Below are 21285 nucleotides of genomic sequence, written 5' to 3'. Positions count from 1 at the left end.
AAAAAATGCAGCACAGACTCCAGCGAGGCCGCAAGAACAACGGCCACAGAAGATCCAGCTAAGAGCAAGACCAGACAGATGGAGACAAGCTAAGAAGAAGGAAAAACAAAAACATCATTGGTGATTGAGGAGGATGTTGAGGATGACGAACATTTACTGAATATGTCAACCTGTAGCTCACGGACTGAAGGAGATGTTGAGGAAGACAACGCCACTGAGACAGCTGATGAACGCGAAGTGAAAACCCAGCAAGACATGATGAGAGGAGTGCCAACTTCGCAGAGTCAACGTTAAAGAATAAAGAGCCCAAAGAGGGAAATGATAAAAGCTTTTGCACGTTGGAGGAGAAACGTGCAAGGATTATACAACAACAAAAAAAAATACTGTGTGTAGTCCAAGTGGGTTATCAACCAAACCAATAAGCAATGACATGAAGTGCCAAACGATGAGGGGGGCCCAATTGATTACAGCACTTTCTCCGAAAAATCAAAGAAAAAGAGCTAAACCTATCGATCAAAGCTGCAAATCTAAGAAAGATGAGAATTCCACCCGATATAGGGTACTGGTGAAATAATTGAGCTCAAAAAGAGTGTCCCCGCTTTAAACAGATACAGGATATTGCAGATATTCCAAAAGATCCCGGTGCTAAGAACTTTAAAGAGCCCACAAATTGATAGGGTTGAAATTAAAGCAGACTCAAACCAGATATTTATACTGCTTCACATTGCTGGGAAAAAAGTTGTGGAACTGATAATGCTGAGCGAGAGACAATTGTTGAACGCAGGTTACCAAGTGTATGAGGCAGATAATGCACTGGGAGGAAAGGACTGTGATAATCCAAAAGATAAAGGTGCTCAGTTGAGAACCGAAAAGGAAATACAATTGAAAAGCTATCGGGAGAAAAGTCTAATAAATGAAGCCCAAGAACTAGACAAACATGGATGGGACGAAGAAGGTGGGGGTATACAACACTCGTTTGAGGAGAGAAAGCAGAATAAAATCAGAATAATGGTGGTCAGTCAAAAGGCCGAATACATAATACCGAATGTCAAAAATCTCGAAACCAAAATCTCGGAAAAAAAAATCGAATTATTTATTAATTTATTTATGTTTTTGGGGTCAGGTAAGTAAAAAAAATGGTTAAAATAAAAAAAACAAAAAAAGGGGGTTTTGGGGGGGGAACCCCCCCATTTCGAAAAAAAACGTCATAAAAAAATATTCTATTTTTTTTTTCGGCCTTTTGTTTTCGAGATTTTGGTTTTCGAGATTTTGGTATTCGGTATTATCACTATGAACCAGAATAATAGTAGAGAACACCCAGGATTTAAAGAGGATGAAGTGTAAAAACGCACTGAATACTGAAGATGAGTCCCAATCTTGGGGATGGATAGCAACATTTTTAAATGGGTCATCAATGAGCTAATGCCAAATGGGAAAGCTGGTGATAACCTCCTGGAACACGAGGAGGTTCAACCATTTATTGAGTTCAACACCAGAGTTCTTGAGAAAAGCCGATATTGTCTGCATGCAAGAAACATGGTTAACATGTACACCGTGTGTAGAAGGCTATGAAGTAGCTTTCAATCCAGCGATTAGCAAAGGAAAAGGTCGCCCAATGTCGGGACAATTAACCCTGATTAAAAGAAAAAGCGGTCTGAGAATTAAAGAAGCTTGGAATCTATCGTCCCATCTACAAACGATTTGCATTGAACCAGTGTGTCCGTCAACAACTAACAATCAGACCATCTACATTTTAAATGTGTATTGGAATACAACCGCGAAACTACATCTAAAATTTGAGGATGATATCTTCGATGCAATCAACAGCATACTAGAAGGAGATCCAAACACACTAATAATACTGTGTGGAGACCTTAATATGAAACTGATTGAGATCGCTCAACTTAAGGCATTAGTGAATCACAGAGAAAAAACAAACTGCGATCGCTGGCTTGATGAAATGTCTCTAAGAAACCTAGTAATGCTGAATGGAGCGATAAAGGGTGATACTCCAGCCAAACCAACCTGGATACGAGGAAGTCAAAAGTCAATATTTGATTACATTTTAGTTTCTGACAATCTATTCCAGGAAATCGACTCTTTCCACGTGGTTATGACTAACCACAACATGGTGGCAGCCGAATGGAATAAGAGCGTAGGCAATGGAGACAAGATCCATCTGTGGTTCCTGGCCGTAATAGACTGCGTCTGAAACAACGCGACATTGTGTCAATCACTGAATCAGTAAAAAAATCTCAAGAACAGAACCTCCCGAGGTCAATAGAATACCAACAACTCCTTGAGATCTATAAAGTCAAAAAGAGAACGTCTTTGACGAGATCGGAGTACAGAAAACACCAGTATGACCCGGAAGTAGCACGAAGAAAAAGAGAATCAAGGAAATTAATACAGAAAATTAGGGCCCTACACGCAGTGGACATGGAAATACCGATAAAAAAGGTGAAAAACCAGTATAACAACTGGTATAAACAGCGTAGAGCAATATTTGAACAAAGAGACGCAGAGTCAATGCTGAAGGCGCTAAATCGAAAGAACACCAGAGGCTTTTGGGACATTATTAACGACACACATAACTCTGATAAGGCACTGCTATCAAGCATGGTGCACAAAAAAGAGTGGGTAAAGCACTACACAATGTTATTCAAAAGGAGAAAAACGTCTGAGCCATCAAATGAAGACACTAGACAGCTGTGGGAAATCGACATGGAAAGAGAAGACATCCGAGCGACCACCAAGAGATGTAACGACTCCCGTGCAGCGGGACCTGATGGCCTGTCAAATGCAGACCTAAAAGAAAATATCGAAGAATGGTCAAATTTCTGTCATACACTTTTCAAAGCAATAAAAAAGGAAGGGAAAATCCCTGAGACATGGAAATCGGGGATTATCGTTCCGATTTACAAGAAGGGCATCCGCACAGAGCCCTCGAACTACTGCCCAATAGCCCTACTCGATGTAGTGGGTAAAGTGTTTGCATCGATGCTGCTAGCTCAACTGACCACGTGGATCCACCAAAATAAAGTATATGATGAACGCCAGTCGGGCTTTGTCAAAGATGTAAGCTGTAGTGTAAACTTGTTGATATTGAACCTGCTAAAAATCGATGCCATCAGACCAGGACGTAAAATATACCTGGCCTTTATCGACATGGCGAATGCCTTCGATGGTGTAGACAGAGAAACCTTATGGGAAAAACTCAAAGAAAGAGGATGCAACACAAGCCTCACCCATGCTATTAAAGATCTATACTCCGACACCTATATACAGGTGAGACTAGATCGTGAAGGAAATCTAACCAATCCCATACCAACGGAGAGGGGTGTGAAACAAGGGTTCCCGTTGGGAGCTACCTTGTTTAACTTTTATATATCGGAAGTTGGAACAGCACTGTCATCTGTTGTTTCATTTCTGGCGCTCATAAATGGAGTCCCAATAAATCATATCATGTATGCGGATGACATGGTAATTATAGACCAGACACCCATAGGGCTCCAAAGAAAACTTACAGCACTAAGAACTTTTGATGAAGACTTGGGTCTTGAGGTCAATGTGGCCAAATCAGAGATTTTAGAAGTGGAAAACCAAAGAGGAAGAACTGCAAGTAAAAAAAAAAAAAAACTTTGTCAATAGGAACAAATAAATTAAACAAGGTGCCGCACACAAGATATTTAGGAACCATGATTAACTCCAGCATAAATGACACCCCAATGATAAAAAAAACTAAATAGCTGCAAATTATTAACAGCACAGGGTACCATTTTACAGCAAAAATATGGCAAATTTTCTTATGAAGCGGTAAGAAGATTTTACCAAAGTAAAGTAAGCCCAATTCTCACCTATGGTGCCGAGAATATGTTTGGGTGTGATTACAAAATATGGGCCCGTTGCGAAAGCATCTTTTGGAAAAGGATTCTCCAGATCCCACTAAGCACACCTACAGCATGTGTACTGTTTGAGATGGGAATCTCTACTCTTAACGCGAGAATCACCTGGAACAAACTGGCTCTGTTCAGGAAAACACACGAAGTAGCAAACTTACCCTCCGTTAAATTCTTGATAGAAGACAAAGGACAAGGAAAATCAGCATTGTGTGAGTGGAAGCGCCAGTTCAAAGAAATTCTAGCACAATTGGGTTCAGACGAAGATACTTTATGGCAGAATCCAGATCTAGTAAAACGAAAACTATTAGACTGGGACTGGATAGAAATCAACGAAAAAAGATCTTCGCAAATGTGTATGCTAAACACTCCACCTGAAGCCAAAAGACGCAACACCATGCGAAATATCTAACGCTATCACCATGTAAACGATTACGAAGACTATACTTAAAATTTCGCCTACACATTTATGAAACCAAAGAGATCCTAATCCATCGAAGGAAGATTGCGGCTGGAAACTCTAAATGTAGTTTCTGCGCGGAGGAAGACGAAAACTTAAAACATCTGGTCCTGCGTTGCCCCGAACTTAAAGTTCAATGAGAAAATTGCTTAAGGAAGGAGAGGAGTCTAGTCCTGTCGTATGGTCTGGAAGAATGGTGGATACATCTTCACATTGGCCAAAGTAAATCCCTGCTGATTGCAACAATGCGATTCCTTGATCAAATGCAAATTCGGTTGGAGGAGACTTCTCCATATTGCGAGGATAAGACAATTGCAAACGATTGACTTGGTGAATAGTGAAGACACTGAACAAGAAAGCCATTTATTATATACGCATAGATCTGAAAACAGAAGGTGTAAAGAGTACAGAAATAAACAAGAATTAGAGGAATCTCCCGAATGGAGATATACCAAGGTCCATTTGCGCTAAGATAAGAGAAAGTTTGCCATTTAGTTGTACTTCCTATTTTTGTTTTTGGACTCAATTTTATGTATTCTAAAAGTGTTTTTAATAAGTTAAAGTGTCTAAAAAGTTTTCAAAAAGTTTGTAAAAACTGAACGAAAATAAAGAAAAAAAGTAGTAACCAATCACTGCTCTCTGGGTCATACTGCCCCCAGCCAATGACTGCCCTCTCCCTAGGCCCCGCCTCTGGCAGCCATCCTCAGATTTTTACCGCACGTTCAAGTGTTGGGAGTCCTCGTGCTGTAGCTCTCGAGCTTTTACTGCGTTTTTGCGCTTTTTCAGGAGATTTTTCTCATTTTTCGGTTAAATAGAGCCTCAAGCGCCACCGTTTCTACATCCGATCAACGGGGATCCATTTCAGAGTTTTCTACGCCCCTCAAGGGTGAAGATTTCGCCGAGATACGCTTTTGGAGGATTCCAGAAGTTCCGAGGCCTACCCCGGACATGGCCTAGGAGAAAGGAAGCTCGACGCCCGGGAAGCTGTTCAGGACCTACCCTGGATGCCAGCTTCAGAATGTTTTGTGGGAACCTGTCGTAGCGGACCATGAAGGATCGCCACCTCCGTCTCGCCAACTGGCCCGTCAGGCGAGAAGAAGAAAAAGAAGTCCGAGCAGTCTTTTGTCCTGTGAGGGCGCCCCGGCGACGGGGGCCCAACAAAAGAACAAGCACCGCGAGTCCACGGGGCCCGGGAGCACCGAACGGTCGGGCTTCTTGGCTGCCAGGCAGGGCGCATCCTTCCCGGCGCCATCAACCATGAGCCAGCGCTCTGGCTCGGGTAAGAGGAAGTCCGAGAACCTGGCGAAGCTTCTGGAGAGGCCCCGGTCGATCTCGAAGATTCCGGCAGAGGGGGGGGGGGCAAGGCTCGGACCTCCCCCCCCATCCCCCCCAAGGTGAAGGCCCCAGGCGTACAGAAGGTGACGATGGCCTTAATTCACCCTGCTAAGACCTAGATTGAGGATGTCGCAGCGGCCCTGGCTCAGCCTGTGGAGGCTACGCCAGTGGAGGTGACCTCAGGACCCAGAGTCTCCCTGCCACCGCGGAGGGAGTAGTCTCAGGCCCATTGAGAAGACCCCCACGAAGTCCTCATTGGAAAAAGTGGGGAAGGGGCAGGTGGCCATCGTGGATAAGGATAAGGATACGACCTCTGGAGAAGAGCTCATCGAAGTTGTGGAAGAGGCCCAGCCCATCGGGAGGGATCCCGACGACGAGAGCGACGGTGTCGCCGACGAGGTTCCTCAAGAGCCCTTGTGCCTGTCGTTTCCGGCGCCGCAGGACACTTCGGCGGCCTTTTTGTCAGCGATTCAGTCCTTATGCTCGGAGATAAGGACACGGTTGCCCCTCCCCCCGATGGAGGTACCTGAGCCAGACCCGACGGGTGAACCGGAGCCGAGACCTTCGGAAAGTCCACCGCATAAGCGGAGGACGACGCATCCTACGCCACCTCTCCCACCTCTGCGGCCCGCTCTCCCTCCCTCTCCCCCCCGGTCTACTACCCACGGGGATGATGCAGGCACGGACACGGCTACGACAGGTACAGATGACGACAGAGGCGACGACGGGACGTGTTCCCCGTCGCCCCCTGCTCGGGCGTCCCCGCCTGACCAGATTGGATCCTTTCATGCCATGATTTCCAGGGCATCCGAGCTCTTCCAGCTCTGCCCAGAAGAGAAGAAGGAAGGGTTCCTTTACCAACGGTGCGAGGCTAAAAGGAAGACGGTCCTCGCCGTACCACTTCTTGATGACATCTGGGATGAGGGGCTCGTCCTCAAGAACCCTGCCACGGCGCCGGCAAAGAGGGACCGGTACGAGAAGAAGTACCGTGTCCCCGACGCTGCCCCCTTGTGCCTTCGGACGCAACCTACCCCGGATTCGGTCGTCTCGGCGGCGGCAAAGAAGAAAGCTGTGGGGGCATCGGCCTCGGCATCAACTTCCCTGCCGGACGGCGAGGGCAGGAAGCTGGACACGATGGGACGACGGGTCATCTCATCCGCAGCGACGACTATCAAGGCGGCCAACGCCCTGGCTATCGTAGCCCGCTACGACAGGGAGTTGTGGTTCAAAATCGCCCCTCTGTTGGACTTCCTTCCGGACGCCAAAAGGGCTGAGGTCCTTGAAATCCTACAGGAAGGTGAGATTGCTTCGGACCACGCCATCACGGTGGCAACGGACTTCACCGACACCAGTTTCCGTCAGTTGGGCAAGGGCGTTTGCCTGAGACGACGAGGATGGCTCAAGGCGACAGATTTCCGCCAGGACGTACAAACCAAGGTTTTGGACATGCCCTTCAACGGGAACAACCTGTTTGGGAAGGCGGTTGATGAGTCCCTTCAGGCCATCAAGACAGACACAGAGACTGCCCGGGCACTGGGAGTGCTCCAACGACGACGGCCGTCCTTTCAGAGCTCCGGAGGCAGACAAGGTGCCTCCAAGGGATCCGGCAGTGGCTCCTCCACGTACCGCCAAGCGCCAAGATCTTCGTCCCAGGAAGCCTACAGGGGACGCGGCAAGTCAGGTGGTGCCCGTCGTCGTCGACAGGGAGGTCAAGGAGGCAAGGCGGCCTCCAAACAAGATTGAACCGACCGTGGGGTCGGGCCCCCGCCGAAGAACCCCAGTGGGAGGCCGGCTGGCGAGGTTCGTCAGAGTGTGGGAGTCCATCTCCACCGACCGTTGGGTGCTGGATGCCCTGGCCCAAGGGCACGCCCTCGAGTTTCAGAAGGAGTGCCCTCGTGTTCCACCCGTGGCCAGGAAGGAAAATCACATCCCTCAACTACTGTTGGAAGTAAGGGCGATGCTCAAGAAGGGTGCCATCGAGCTCGCCCCAAAGAGGCTTCGGGGCTTCGGAGTTTACTCAAGGTACTTCCTCGTAAAAAAGAAGACAGGAGGATGGCGCCCCACCTGGACCTGCGACGACTGAACAAGTACATCAAGGCACAGAAGTTCCGGATGGTCACCCTCCAGCACGTGCTGGGACAGCTGGAGAAGGGCGATTTCCTGTCGTCGTTGGACTTGGGAGGATGCATACTTCCACATCCCCATTCTAAAAAGACACCGAAAGTTCCTCAGGTTCGTGGTCCAAGGGCGGCACTACCAGTTCAAGGCCCTCCCGTTCGGATTGAAGTCGGCACCCAGGGTGTTCACCAAGTGCCACGCACCGGTGGCGGCGCGGCTGCACCTACAGGGGATCCACGTCTACCCCTACCTGGACGACTGGCTCATCCGGGCAAGGACAAGGGAGCTCGCCGTGGAGCACACTGCGAAGACCATCCAGCTGCTCACGGACCTGGGATTCTCCATCAACTTTCCAAAATCCCACCTGGTTCCGTCGCACTGTTTCTGGGAGCCAAGCTCGACACAGTGCCGCGGCTGGCTTCGCCATCGGAGGAAAGGACCAGGACCATTCTGGGCAAGGTGCAGCGTCTGCTGGCCACGGACATGGCCAGGGTAAGATCTATCAAGTCCCTCCTCGGGATGATGTCCTCCTGCATCTATCTGGTGCGCCTTTGCAGGCTTCGGATGTGCCCCTTACAAGAGTTCCTCGACCCCCGCTGGGTCCAGTCGAAGGGCAGCTTCGAGGACAGGATCCCTCTCCGAGACGTTCCGTAAGGCGATCCAGTCAGGGTGGTGGGGTACCCGCTCTCATCTGTCGGCGGGCACAGACTTTCAGACCCCAGCTCACCAGGTGACGGTGGTGACGTATGCCTCCCTGGAAGGTTGGGGAGCGCACTCCGGAGATCTTCACGCGAGAGGCCTTTGGCTCCCGGAGGAGAAGTCACTCCACATCAACATCTTGGAGCCCCGCGCAGTGTTCTGGGCCCTCAGGTCTTTTCTTCCGTCCCTCAAGGGCAAGGTGGTGAGTATCTTCACCGACAACACCACCACGATGTTCTACATCAGGAAGCAGGGCGGAACCAGATCCGCCTGCCCTATACAAGGAAGCCCAGGATCTGTGGCATTGGGCCGTCACCCAAGGGATGTTTCTGGTGCCTCTTCATCGGGCAGGAATAAAAAACACGATCGCCGACTCGCTCAGCAGAGAGCTGCGCTCGTGCCACGAGTGGGAACTACGCCAGGATCAAGTGGATCGACTCTTCCGACGATGGGGCGAACCCCAAATCAATCTCTTTGCGACGGCGATGAATTCCAAGTGCCGGAGGTTCGCCAGCAGGTTCCCCGAGCCGAGGAGCCTGGGCGATGCTTTCTCATTCCCCTGGGACGGCCTATTTCTTTGTGTTCCCTCCGCTGCCATTGCTGCTCCGGCTCATCAACCAGCTCAAGAGGTCCCGGTGCAGGATGATCCTCGTCGCACCGGCGTGGCCGAGACCGATCTGGTTCCCGGACCTTCTGGACTTGTCAACGTCCACACCAGTCAAGCTGCCGACGGACGCAGACCTTCCCTCCAGAGGAGGGGGCACCATTCTTCACCACAACCCGGAGTCGCTGAACTTGCAGGCCTGGCTCCTGCAGCACTAGTTTGGAGGGTACGACATCCCGGCCGACTGCAGAGAGGTTCTTGCAAAGGCCAGGGCGTCCTCAACTCTCGTGCTACGGACATAAATGGAAGAGGTTCTCTGTCTGGTGCCGTGCACAGAAGATTAACCCTCTGCGGATTACGGCCCCTCAAGTATTGCTGTACCTACTGTCATTGGCCAAGGCTGGACTAGCTCACGCTTCCATCAAGATGCATCTGGCCGCCATCTCACGATACACCAGAACTACAGGACGGGCGTCCTTGTGGTCTCATCGACTGGTGAAGGAATTTATGAAGGGATTGTTCAGATCATTCCCGCCGGTGAAGGCCCCTGCCCCGGCGTGGGAGCTCAACGTGGTGCTGACAGGCTCATGGGGGGGGGGGCCCATTTGAGCCTATGCATTCGGCACCGTTGAAGTTTCTGTCGTGGAAGACAGCGTTTCTCGTAGCCATCACCTCCGCACGACGAGTGGGAGAGATCCAGGCCCTATTTTGCAAGCCGCCATACTTGACGTTTCACGACACGAGGGTGGTGCTGAGGACGCACCCCTCCTTCATGCCCAAGGTGCCGTCGGACTTCCACCTCAATGAACCCTTGGTGTTGTCAGTTTTCTTCCCGTCTCCTTCGTCGCCGGCTGAAAGGACTTTGCACTTGCTGGACGTAGCTAGAGCGCTGAAGTTCTACGTGGACCGCGCGAAGAGTTTTCGGAAGACATCACAGCTGTTTGTGAACTTTGGGACTGTGAATCAAGGGAACGCTCTCTCAAAGACTTCCCTTTCCAGAGGGCTCTCCGGCTGCATCTTGCACTGTCACCGGTTGGCAAACCGACCGCTGCCTGGCCGTCCGAGAGCCCATTCGACCAGAACGATCGCTGCTACCACGGCGTTCTTGTCTGGTGTGCCCCTTCTGGACATCTGCAGGGCTGTGACGTGGAGGTCGACGCACACCTTCAAAAGATTCTACTGTGCCGATCCGGACTCCAGGGAGGAGTCCAGGGTCGGCCAAGCAGTGCTGCGCAACTTGTTTGCTTAAGGTGAGCCTGGTGAGGAGGTAAGAGATGCTTAATGTTGAGTTGTTGTATTGCTTAATGTTGAGCCTTTTGCCACCTCCCGTGGTTGTGCATGTGTGTACTGCTATGTATTCTCTTATTCATGAGCATGTGAATCCATGCCAGACCCCATGCTGGAGAAGGAACAAGTTACTTACCTGTAACTGTTGTTCTCCAGCATGGGTCTAGCCTGGATTCCCATGCGAACCCTCCCGCCTACCCCTCTGCGGCTCTTCACTTGGTCATAGTCATATTGCCACTTTACGTGCTACCAAATCTGAGGATGGCTGCCAGAGGCGGGGCTTAGGTAGAGGGCAGTCATTGGCTGGAGGCAGTATGACCCAGAGACCAGTGATTGATTACTACTAAGAAAGACAGATCAGAAACGAAACTGATACTGAATCTTTTTTTTTTTTCTTCTATACCGAGGATTCCCGGCCTGACGACGGGGAATATTCATGAACATGTGAATCCATGCCAGACCCATGCTGGAGAACAACAGTTACAGGTAAGTAACTTGTTCCTTTTATATTTGACAAGATATCAGTTTATTTTTACCTGTATATAACTATTGCAGCCTGTTATGATTTGGTGGTGATATACAATAGTCACATTGGTGATATTTTCATAATTTGTGTATAAAATAAAAAATTAAGCTGACCTCATTGGGCAGTAATTTATTGACTGGAATACTGATATTCTATATTGCCTGCGCCTCAGAGTATCTTCCTTTTTTTCACTTTGAAGTTTTATGTGGCACGCACAAATGGATTTTTCAGAAGACATTTTAATTGTTTGTCAATTTTGGACCTGTGGGACACGGGATGGCCGTTGTCTAAGGCTTCCATTTCCAGGTGGCTCTCGGGCTGTCCTGTACTGTCATCGTCTAGCCAGCAGACCTCTTCCGGGCTGCCCGAGAGCTCATTCCACCAGAGCCATCGCAGCGAGGGCTGCTTTTCTCTCTGGTGTTACCCTGCTCAGCATCTGCAGGGCTGCTATGTGGAGGTCCACCCACACCTTCATGAGATTCTACTGCGTTGAAAGGTATTCCAGGGAAGAGTCCTGGGTTGGCCAAGCAATGCTATACAACCTGATTGCTTGAGGTGGGTCTGTTCCAGGGGAAAGTGTATTGCTTCTGTTGAGCCTTGCCACCTCCAGTGGTTGTTTATGTACTGCTGTGTAATTGAATTCATGAGCATGCTGGAGAAGGAAAAGTTACTTACCTGTAACTCCTGTTCTCCAGAATGGATCTGGCATGGATTCCCATGTGAAGCCCACCCTCCTTTCCTCTCTGTGGCTCTTCTTTGTTCATATTGACACTTTACTTGTGCTACCAAATCTGAAGATGGTCACCAGGGGTGGAGCTTAGGAGGACGAGTGTCATTGGCTGGGAGCAGTATGACCCAAAGGACAATGATTGGTTGTAGAGGAGCCGTGGTGTCTAGGAGCCATTTACTGACCTTTGCAAACAAGTTTTTGACACCAGTGATGTTATTTTGACAGTTCAGTCGTACTTGATGCACCCTAGTTGATTTTTGCTTGAAACATTGCCGAAGACTCTGATTTCTACTTTCAGAACATAATTTCCTGCTGCTGGAGTAAAGTATTCTGCCACAGCTCATTAAAGCAGCCACTGTGAGGGAGTTTTTAATAGAAAATATAAGCACTACTATCTTTTGGTGGGACCCCACATAAGTTCTTTTTTTAAAACCCTGCCTTTGAGTGGTTGAATGAATGGCTTCAATAGAGGGACTGTAAGTGATTTCAAGTCTCGCCCAGCATGTAGTGCGCAAATGAAACACTTATTTATTTTTATCTATAAGTTCAGTATTCTGAATGATATACCACTCATATCACACCCTTCTCCTGAGACCCCCCCCAGTCGCACTGAACCAGGAATCGGTTAGTTTTGCAAAGGTAAATATTTATGTATTCAGAATTTAATCACAATGTTTTAATAGGTAACAACAATCACCAATGGGGTGACCGAACACTGAATAATATCTTTAAGAGCCTAGGAATCCAGTAATGAGCACAGAAACAAATGCAGCAAAGAAATTTTGAATTGGTTTTGAACAGATAGCACTATGATTAAGGGTCCTACCTGCAACATCCCTCAACCCACCAACAGGCAATTTAATAGATGTGAGGAGAGATCGGGTACTCAGAAATAACACAGATCAAACAGAATATCACTCCCACCTTTAAACACGAGCAAAACGGAATTTACTTCAACTGTCAGGATGGCTTTGAGATTGGCTGAGCAAAAAACACCAAATGTGGTCTAAAATGCTTAAATTATTATACATTTCTATGGGAGCTGCTTTGAACAGATGCAGGCAAACAAAAGCAATGATTTAATCAAAAGAAAACATTTGAAATCAAGTCAAAGTGGGATATAAGGTTACACGGGTGAATTAGCTTTCAATTTTCTCAATGTCAATTTGCGGCAAACTGTTTCTTATGCGATTGTTGATATAACGGGTCAATCGCGTTTTGGGTTCTAGAGATGGCTAAGGATGTTAGGTACAAGTGGGTGTTGAAATTTCATTTCTATCTTAAAATTTGAGGGAGTTCTGGAGTTTTTAGTAAGGGTGGTTTTTCGAAAATACACGAGATTTGGATAAGACTTCAGTTTAGAATCGGAAAATATGGCTTGTGATTTTACTCAAGACTAGAGCGTTTGGCTGGGCGACCAAGTCGGGGTACAGTAAGTTCTGAGACTGATTCATGACTTCAGTAACAGATCCCCATCACTTTCCCGGCTGCACCAGTCCAAAGACTCAAAGTGGGATTATGGATCCGAGTTACACAATAAAGATGACTATGAAAAAGCCCTTTTTTGCAACTAGACAGAATAAGATGGCACTATAGATTTTGACACTGTTTATTTTATGAAAGTAGGGATAGTTCAGAGATTGTAGAACAAGATAAGAAAGGTATACAATAGTTATCTAGTGTCCTATTAATACTCGCAATCCACAGGGATTTAAGATTTTTGGACAGTCACGGTTCTGGTCAATGGATTGGGTCTATCAAGGAAGGAGAGGACATCAGGCGCGGGACTGGATCAGCTAGGCCAGTCACCGGATTTGCACTGGATCTGCCCTTCTTGTTTCTGGGTATTTCAATCAGCGGGATGGCGAGTTCATCAGGCAATCCTTATGGTAGCAAACCAGATAATTTCAGGATGCTAGTTCCTTGATGATTTCCCACACCACAGCGCTTCTCTGGGTTGTGAGAATAGGTTTGAGGATAGAGGCCTTGCTGAAAATGGTTCAGCTACTGCTTGGCAAGATTCTTGGCATCTGGATCTGGAAGGATGTTAAAGGCTGGATGTAGAATGTTGGAACAAAGTGCTTCGCTGGAATCGGGAGAGTCAGTCAGTCCCCCTATGTGTTGTCAGTTGTCTTTATCCTTTCAAATGACATCACAAAATGGGTGTATGGGCCGGCTTAACTTAGTCTGCCCCTGTGAACTGGTATTGGATCAGGACCTCATCTCCGCCTTGCATCTGAGTGATTGGGTCAAGGACGGATGATGTCACATTTATGGTTTGCTTTTACAGTCCTTCGAAACCTCCCCTAGCCACTAATATTAAAATCGAATTTTGTCTTAAATACATATTTATACATTGGTACCGTCTACAAAAATCACACAAAATGATTCCATATTTAATGTGGTAGCGTTCCTCAAAATCCTGCAGCTGTGGGATCTTGTTTCACCTTTCTGTAGACTTTTGTCCATTTCGCCATGAACACATTTTCCAAACTCTCTGCAAATTTCCACACATGTTTGTGTTTACCATAGTGGTTTGTGCAAAATGTAACAATTCTAGCATTAATACAGTTCACATAAAACCACATATATTGCCATTCCTGTCCAGAATATGTTAGTGCCACCGCCTCTTCAAACGTAAAATCAAAAATTAGACTAACAAATCTGTCTTTTTTTTTTTTTTACTTTTACATTTTTCACTACTTAAATGGTCCGCCCTTTGTCTTTCTCTGGAGATCAAGGCGTAGCCCCTTCCTTTGGGAATTCCTTCAAGGAGCAGTTTACAACCCCTTCACGCGTCTGTTTCCTGGGCTGGAGGATCTGCCATTGTTCATTCTCTGGCTGTAGACAAAAGTCTGGCCTAACGCACAATTATAATCTACCAGTGAATTTCTGCTGAGAGGATTTCCCTCCCCTTGTGAGAAACCTGTTTTTCCACTCCTTGCAGGCCCAGCCAGGCTAATTTATTCTTAATTTCTTAAAATCCAGCAGAAACCAAACTTGTTGCATCAAATGACATGAATAAATTACTTTCTTAGCTTTAAACCTATGGGATCAAAAACACAATGAGATCTGTATTACTTTCAGCAACAATCCTTTTATGTTTGTTAATCCGGCAGCCTTGTATTTTAGATACTTTGAAGTTTCATCAGGAGAGCTCATCTGACAGGGCTGTCATTCACAGGCAGCCCAGAGTGCTGCACCCAGATTTTGACAGGGGCTTTCATCCACAGGCTTTTTACATTCACCATGCTTCATGACTTCTGAATTTTAGTGCCAAGCAAGATTTTGAATGTTGAAAAGGGTTGAGTACAGGCATTTTGGAGTTTTTAGCACAAAATAAATGTAATATACAGGCACATTTTTGAGCTTCATTTGCAAAGCGCTGCTTCTCCCTCTGCACTCTGTTTGCCTGTCATGGAGCCCACTGGCACATTTTCTGCAGGGTGTGCTCCATTTCCCCCACACATGCACCATGGGTGGCAGGTTGCGCATCCATCTCTTTGTGTGTAGAGGAACGCGGTTTTGAAGGATTTTGGCGCGCACAAGAGTTTTGCCGCCATTATTGCTGTTTCTTGCACCATAACTAGCAGAGTGATGCCGCATAGTATAGCGGAGTGGGTCAATACATCCCACAGGACACAAGGAAGCAGGAGAGAAGATTCATGTGGCCTTGGTAAGCCTTCCCCACTCCTGTTTCCTTACAGTGCCTTTGCAGCTTGCAATGTCCCTGTGATTCTTCAAAGCGCCTTGCGGTTATTCTGTTTGTTCAGTGCACAATAGAACTATTAGTAGTTATTATTTTTTTGTTCAAGTAGGGGAGTTGCTTGACAAATGAGATTTAAAAACGTATTGTTTTTTTCTAGGGAATCTGCATTGAGCTTGAAGGACGTGCGTCTGAACATTTTCAAGGATGAGTGATACTAAAGAACCTAGTGACCGGACGACGCCAGAGTCTGCTGACTGGACTGCAGTTCTCAATCCTTTTGAAAGTCCAAGCGATTGCTACAGTCTGCATGAACCAATTGTATCCAGCCCTACCATCTTTAAAGCCTGCAAATCAGCTGCGGTAAGACATTTAGACTGCTTTGAAGGCGAGCTGTGGCATTGCATGTTTTCACTTGATAGCATGTGCTCCTTTAGGGTGTTCTTTAGGCAAGAACACTGCTGGTACTGTGCTGCCATTCTTGCTCTTAAGATTTTTTGAGTGTCCTCTGGTGACTGCTTTGGACCACAAACCTGTATTCGCCCAATGTTAAATGTGTCGGAGAAGCCCAAGTTCACTTTTAGGAGGTCCTATGGGAGGATCATGGTATACAGCTATTCACGCATACACACAGAATAAAGGTAAGTCCACACACTGTATTTACTGAAATATTCTGCTATTCAGAAATATTCACAGAAAGTCCAGTACTTTAAAATGGGGGGGGGAAGTCGTATTAAAAGTAACAGTAAAGTATGTAAAAAGAGGACCACAATGTAGGGGAAATTTGCATGTTATTTATGGAGACTTTACAAGTGTTTAACAGTTCACAAGTGATGTCATTTAAAAACTGTTCAATATAAAAAAATCGAGGCTATTGCCTAAAAAATAGTAAACCCTTATCCAAACATATGATGATAAATTTACAAGATAAATTTAAAGGGGGTGCACCCTTTATTTTTATATATTTAAGCCGTGCATGCACCTGGTCACAAATTACAGAAAACATTTTACAATTATTTTTCTTATGGGGCATCATCAACCTTATGTGCTCCGAAACCCCAAGGTAAAGGCTTCCATTTTATTTACATTTATTTGTTTTTTTCTTTGTTGCATCATAATTCATATAACCAACACCAATACACAGCATTCACATTTCCGTAATCATAATTTGTAGCCCAATATCCATTCCCCCACACAGTGTGCCCCTCCTTCCTTGATGACCCTGTCTGACTCCCACCCGAGTAAATAGAACAGTTCTGTCATATGCTACCCCATTACTTGGGTATCCAGGACAGTGTTCTCTGTGGCATTAGCCAGTCCATCGTCCATACTATCTAGCTCTCCTTGTGCCACTGCTATGTTCCCTAAACTGGCCCCAAATTTCCTAAGGCCTCCTCCTTTTCGGCAACATCGGGGCATACTGTGTCTCACTTGTCTCATAATCATTTATACGATACCACCATTCCTGAAAACTGGGGCATGTTGTTTTAGCCATGTCCTAGCAATTGGATAACCTGCCACAATACAGGCCATACCGAGCAGTAGTTTATCCTCTCGGCTCCCAACCTCAAAGATAGCCAGTAGCCATGCCCCAGGATTTTCTGTAACTGATGTGAAACCCTCACACCCATAACTGATATGATTTGTGCCCAGAATATGCATACGTAAATATACTCTCATACCACATCTATAAAAACCACCGGTCCTGAGAGCATCTATTACGTTGCACTTCTCTGTCGGGATAACACTTCTCGAACAGTAGTTGAGTGCAATGTATTTGCAGGTGTTTCAAGTGAATCAGTCCAAATCTATTATTCATAGATAACCATTGTGTCGGCATGCATGCTATTCTCCACTGTGATCAGACAGGACCATTCCCAATGACCCATTCCATTTTAACCTAGACTTAGTCACCCTTTCTACTCTCAAAGTTTTTTTCATTTTGTATAGAAGATACAATTTGTGTATACCTAGGTGGTTCTACCACATATTGTGCTAGCTGGGATATCGCGGGTTCACCTGCATAGCATCACCGTCTGGCCCGCAGCACCTCCCTAAATCTATAAAACAATAGCATGGTGATAGCGTTGCACTCTCCTTGCCCCTTCAACTGCTTCCATGTAATGAATCTCCCTTCATGTATCCTATCTCTCGGGTGTAAATCCATAGTCGCTCAAAATTAATTTTTAAGAGATTTTGTATGTCACCCCCAAACCATGTACCCGCTATATAGAATAGCTGGCCGCATATAAATATTTCTCCCCTGTCAGGGCCGCAACTCTGACCCATGCTCTGCAAGTGTTATCCACTCGTTGCACCCGTTTTTCAACTAGTCTTCTCTTCCCCATTAGAATCGTTTTCAGATCTGGGTATGTGGTTCCCCTCTCTAATACTACATGATCCAATTCAGGGGATTGGAACGACCACCTCACACTGTATTGTATCTGGGCTGCCAAGTAATATATAAACTTATCTGGGTAGTCCAGTACGCCTTTTTCATAAGATTGTGTGAGAACATAAATGATCCTAGCTTGTTTGCCTGCCCACACCAGTCTGACCAACATCCGTTTTAGTCGTGTCCAAAAGTTGGCTTGGGGTATCGGGACATTATTAAAAAAATGTATATAGGATTTTGAGAACTATAAGCATCTTGGCTGAAGAGATCCTTGCAGCCTGAGATAAAGGATGAGAATCCAGGCTTCAGCCTACTCTCCAAATGCTCAAGTAATATTCAGTATATAGAGACGCAATTGATGATGGTACTGTTATACCAAGATATTTGATGCCCTAAGGACACCACCTAAAAGCCTCGCCGATATCTACTTGCCGTGTTCCGGGTGTTAAAGGAGCACGTCAAACTTGATTGGTGAGCTATCTGGCCTCAAAATCAAAGTACTGTACCACTTGAACCATGGGTTACAGGGTCTGCTTGGGTTTCTTGACATATAATATGTCCTTCACATAGGGAGATGTAACTGAGACATGCAAGTATATCTTCACTCCCATATGGGCTTAGTAGCACGCTAGAGGTACCATGGCCAGGGCGAAAAAAATGGGGGACCGGGTATAACCCTCCGTTGTTCCCCCTGGTCTGTGATATGGTATCAGAAACCACCTCGTTTGTTAATATCTTTGCCCTAGGTGAGGAATAAAGCAGTCATACCCATCGTAGAAACACCAACCCCAGACCAGACCTGTGCAAGACCTCAAATATGAATGGCCATTCCACTGAGTCAAAAGCCTTCTCGGCGTCAAGGGAGGCCACTATAACTGGTAATTCGTCATCTATATTATGCATCACAGTGAACAGCCGTCAAAAGTTGTTCTGTGCTGATCCATCAGGGATAAATCCTGCTTGTTTTCCGGAAGGACCAATGCTGCCATGTAGGGTAACCGTATGTCCGCTAAGAGCCGCGCCGGTTTTTTATTATCCGTATTTGGACAGAGTCCTGTAGGAGGCACAGTTTGCAGGAGCTTTGTTAGGTTTTAAAAGGATTGCCACCAGGGTGGTTCTAGTGGACTCGGGCAGCACGCACATCCCAAGTGCAGCTTCATAGATAACAATCAAATGAGGTATAAGTATCTCAGCAAATCCTTTATATGATGCAGCCGTTATGCAATCCATCCCAGGTGCCTTACTATTAGGCAAGAAGTTATCACCTGTCTCAGTTCCTCTTCCGTCAGAGGGTCATTCAGGGCAATCTCCTGCTCTGTGTCTAACCATCCGCGGGCCACCATATCCAGGAATTCCCCCACCTCTCGTTTTCCGGCTTGCGTTTGAGAGGTGTAATAATTCAGAAATATGGCATTAACACTGGTTATCCATGACCATCTTTCCCGTCCCATCGTCCACCTCCACAATACTCACGTTCTTTTTCTTGTCTAATCGCCCACACCAATGTCCTGCTAGGCCTGTCCCCTTCTCCATACGCTGCAGCTGCCGCAAGGCCACCCATATCCCCTTGGGGTACTTGGCAGAACCTGCATCTGTGTGCAGGTGGAAACAAAATGTAGATCAGAGGTCACATAGGTGTTAATTACTTGCTTTAGACGGGCAGAGGAATTTACTTAAACGGATATGTTCCATTTTATTCTAAAAATAGACATGATTCAGTTTGACATACCTTAGGTGGAAGGGAGTTCCCACGATCGAGGACCCATAAGCGAGAAACTACTTTGCCCCAAAGTATGGTCCCAGAAAAAGGATCAACAATTATATGAATATATGTATACACCAGTCTGTGCCCCATTTCATATCTTACCCCTTTCCTCCTGGTATAGGAGCAGCACCATTTTCCTTGGTATTATCGGGTAATGTAGCTATGTCATTCGTATGAGGATCTATCGTGAACACCGCGTAGAAACAATTCCCCCCCCCCCCCCGTACAATCCCTGCAACCACCCACGCCAGAAGTTCATACCGGCTAGCTTCCCCTCCAATAAGCTCAACACTCAAACAGGTTAACACATGCAGATACTGCATAAATGAGGAACAATTGTCGACTGCTACAGCTCCTTGTGACAGGTAGTATCGCATACGTTTTCTCTTGCATGTAAGGCACAGCAGGTCCCGGCCCTTACGTAGAATTTGTATGTGCATACCATTGTGCACATCGCAGCAGTGTAAAATTGAATAAGTAGTCTGCCCCATAGCCGCCTTGTCAGCATGGAGATCTTGGCTGTGAACATCTTGTATCAGGGCAATTCCATTTCCAACCTCTCAGCTGCTCTAGGGTCCGTGAAGAATATAGTCTTCTTATCATAATTAGCATTTTTCGCTGGATACAGCATGGCATATTACCTTTTTTTGCGCAGGCCAGTTTTGACCTCTTGGAAGGTCTTCCTCTGCTCTTGCACACGTGGACTAAAATCTGGGAAGATGTAATTGTTGCCAACCCAAATTTCAAGTCCCCCTTCTCACTGCACGTCTGTCCTATAGCAGAATATTCTTGCTATTCTAGATCGTATGGAGGCCCGTGGGGGGAGGGGGAGACTTTGAGCCAGGGAGCTATGTAACCTCTACGTCATGAGACGAGACAGGCACCCCTTCCAGTATGTCTAGTGGCAGTTTTCCCACAAATTTCTCCATGTTTTTAGCCATTCTCTCTGGTTCTCCAGTATTTGCTGATTTTGTCTGGATCTCCCTTCCATGTCATCGGTTTTGGCCACTACTTTCTTTACCATTTGTTGGTGTGCTATCTCTTTCTGCATCGTTGAAATTGTCTTCCCCATCACTAATCTTCTGTTCGGCTTTGGACATTCTACCGCACAGCTTTTTTATCTGTATGGCGAAATATCGATTTTGATGGTGAGGGCATATATTTTTGTACCCAGCGTGTCTGTGCTGTCCTTCATGATTTAGGAGGGTGGAGCATCCAGTGTAGTGGTACCCGAGGGAGTGTCAACCATTGCTGGGGATTTTGCCAACGTATCGATTTTAGCCTGTTCTTAGGATTCACCATGCTTGCTGGCTGCGCCAGGCAGGATAGTTCTTGCACTCAGTTGATTCTCTGGTGTATCCACTATGCTGTTGACTGGGCTCGCCACTCACCCGACCATAAACACGTCCGCTGGCCTGCAGCTGCCCGTGACGTGTGCCCTCAGCTGTGGGACTGGGTGCCAAATGTCTGCACCTCCTCTTCAGCACGCCAGGCACTGGTCATCTGTCAACCTTCATATTGTGTGGCACAGTATCCTCCAGAGCCCACCGTTTCAGTATGTCACTACCACCCTTGGGTTCCTCTGAGGGGAGCGGGGGTCGGGGGGGGGGGATTACTCCCTTAAACTCCGGCTCCCACCGTGGCTGACCCTTTACCCAGTTTGTTGCCCGAATCCCAGTGTCTCCTTCAGGGCCCCCAGTTTTCAGTATGTGCCCTGTATTGGGAAATTTTGCTGCTCTCCAGTGTTTTCAGCCACCAGGG

The 21285-nt window shown here is 46.8% G+C and overlaps 1 protein-coding gene across 3 annotated transcripts in view; it reads left to right on the top strand.

Moving 5' to 3' along the window:
- BORA (BORA aurora kinase A activator) overlaps window positions 1–21285 on the top strand; it is a 911814-nt gene that overhangs the window by 90932 nt on the left and 799597 nt on the right. For all 3 annotated transcript variants that reach the window (XM_069639407.1, XM_069639408.1, XM_069639410.1), the window contains one exon: window positions 15525–15727. In XM_069639407.1, the coding sequence (XP_069495508.1) occupies window positions 15572–15727 (156 nt within the window). In that variant the 5' untranslated portion in view covers window positions 15525–15571. The remainder of the gene's footprint in view (window positions 1–15524; window positions 15728–21285) is intronic.

This window comes from Ambystoma mexicanum, chromosome 7q (genome assembly GCF_040938575.1).
Source record: "Ambystoma mexicanum isolate Mex_15411 chromosome 7q, UKY_AmexF1_1, whole genome shotgun sequence".
NCBI classification, from domain to species: Eukaryota; Metazoa; Chordata; class Amphibia; order Caudata; family Ambystomatidae; genus Ambystoma; species Ambystoma mexicanum.
The sequence above is the reverse complement of the archived record's forward strand: the minus strand, read 5'-3'. Positions and strand labels throughout refer to the sequence as shown.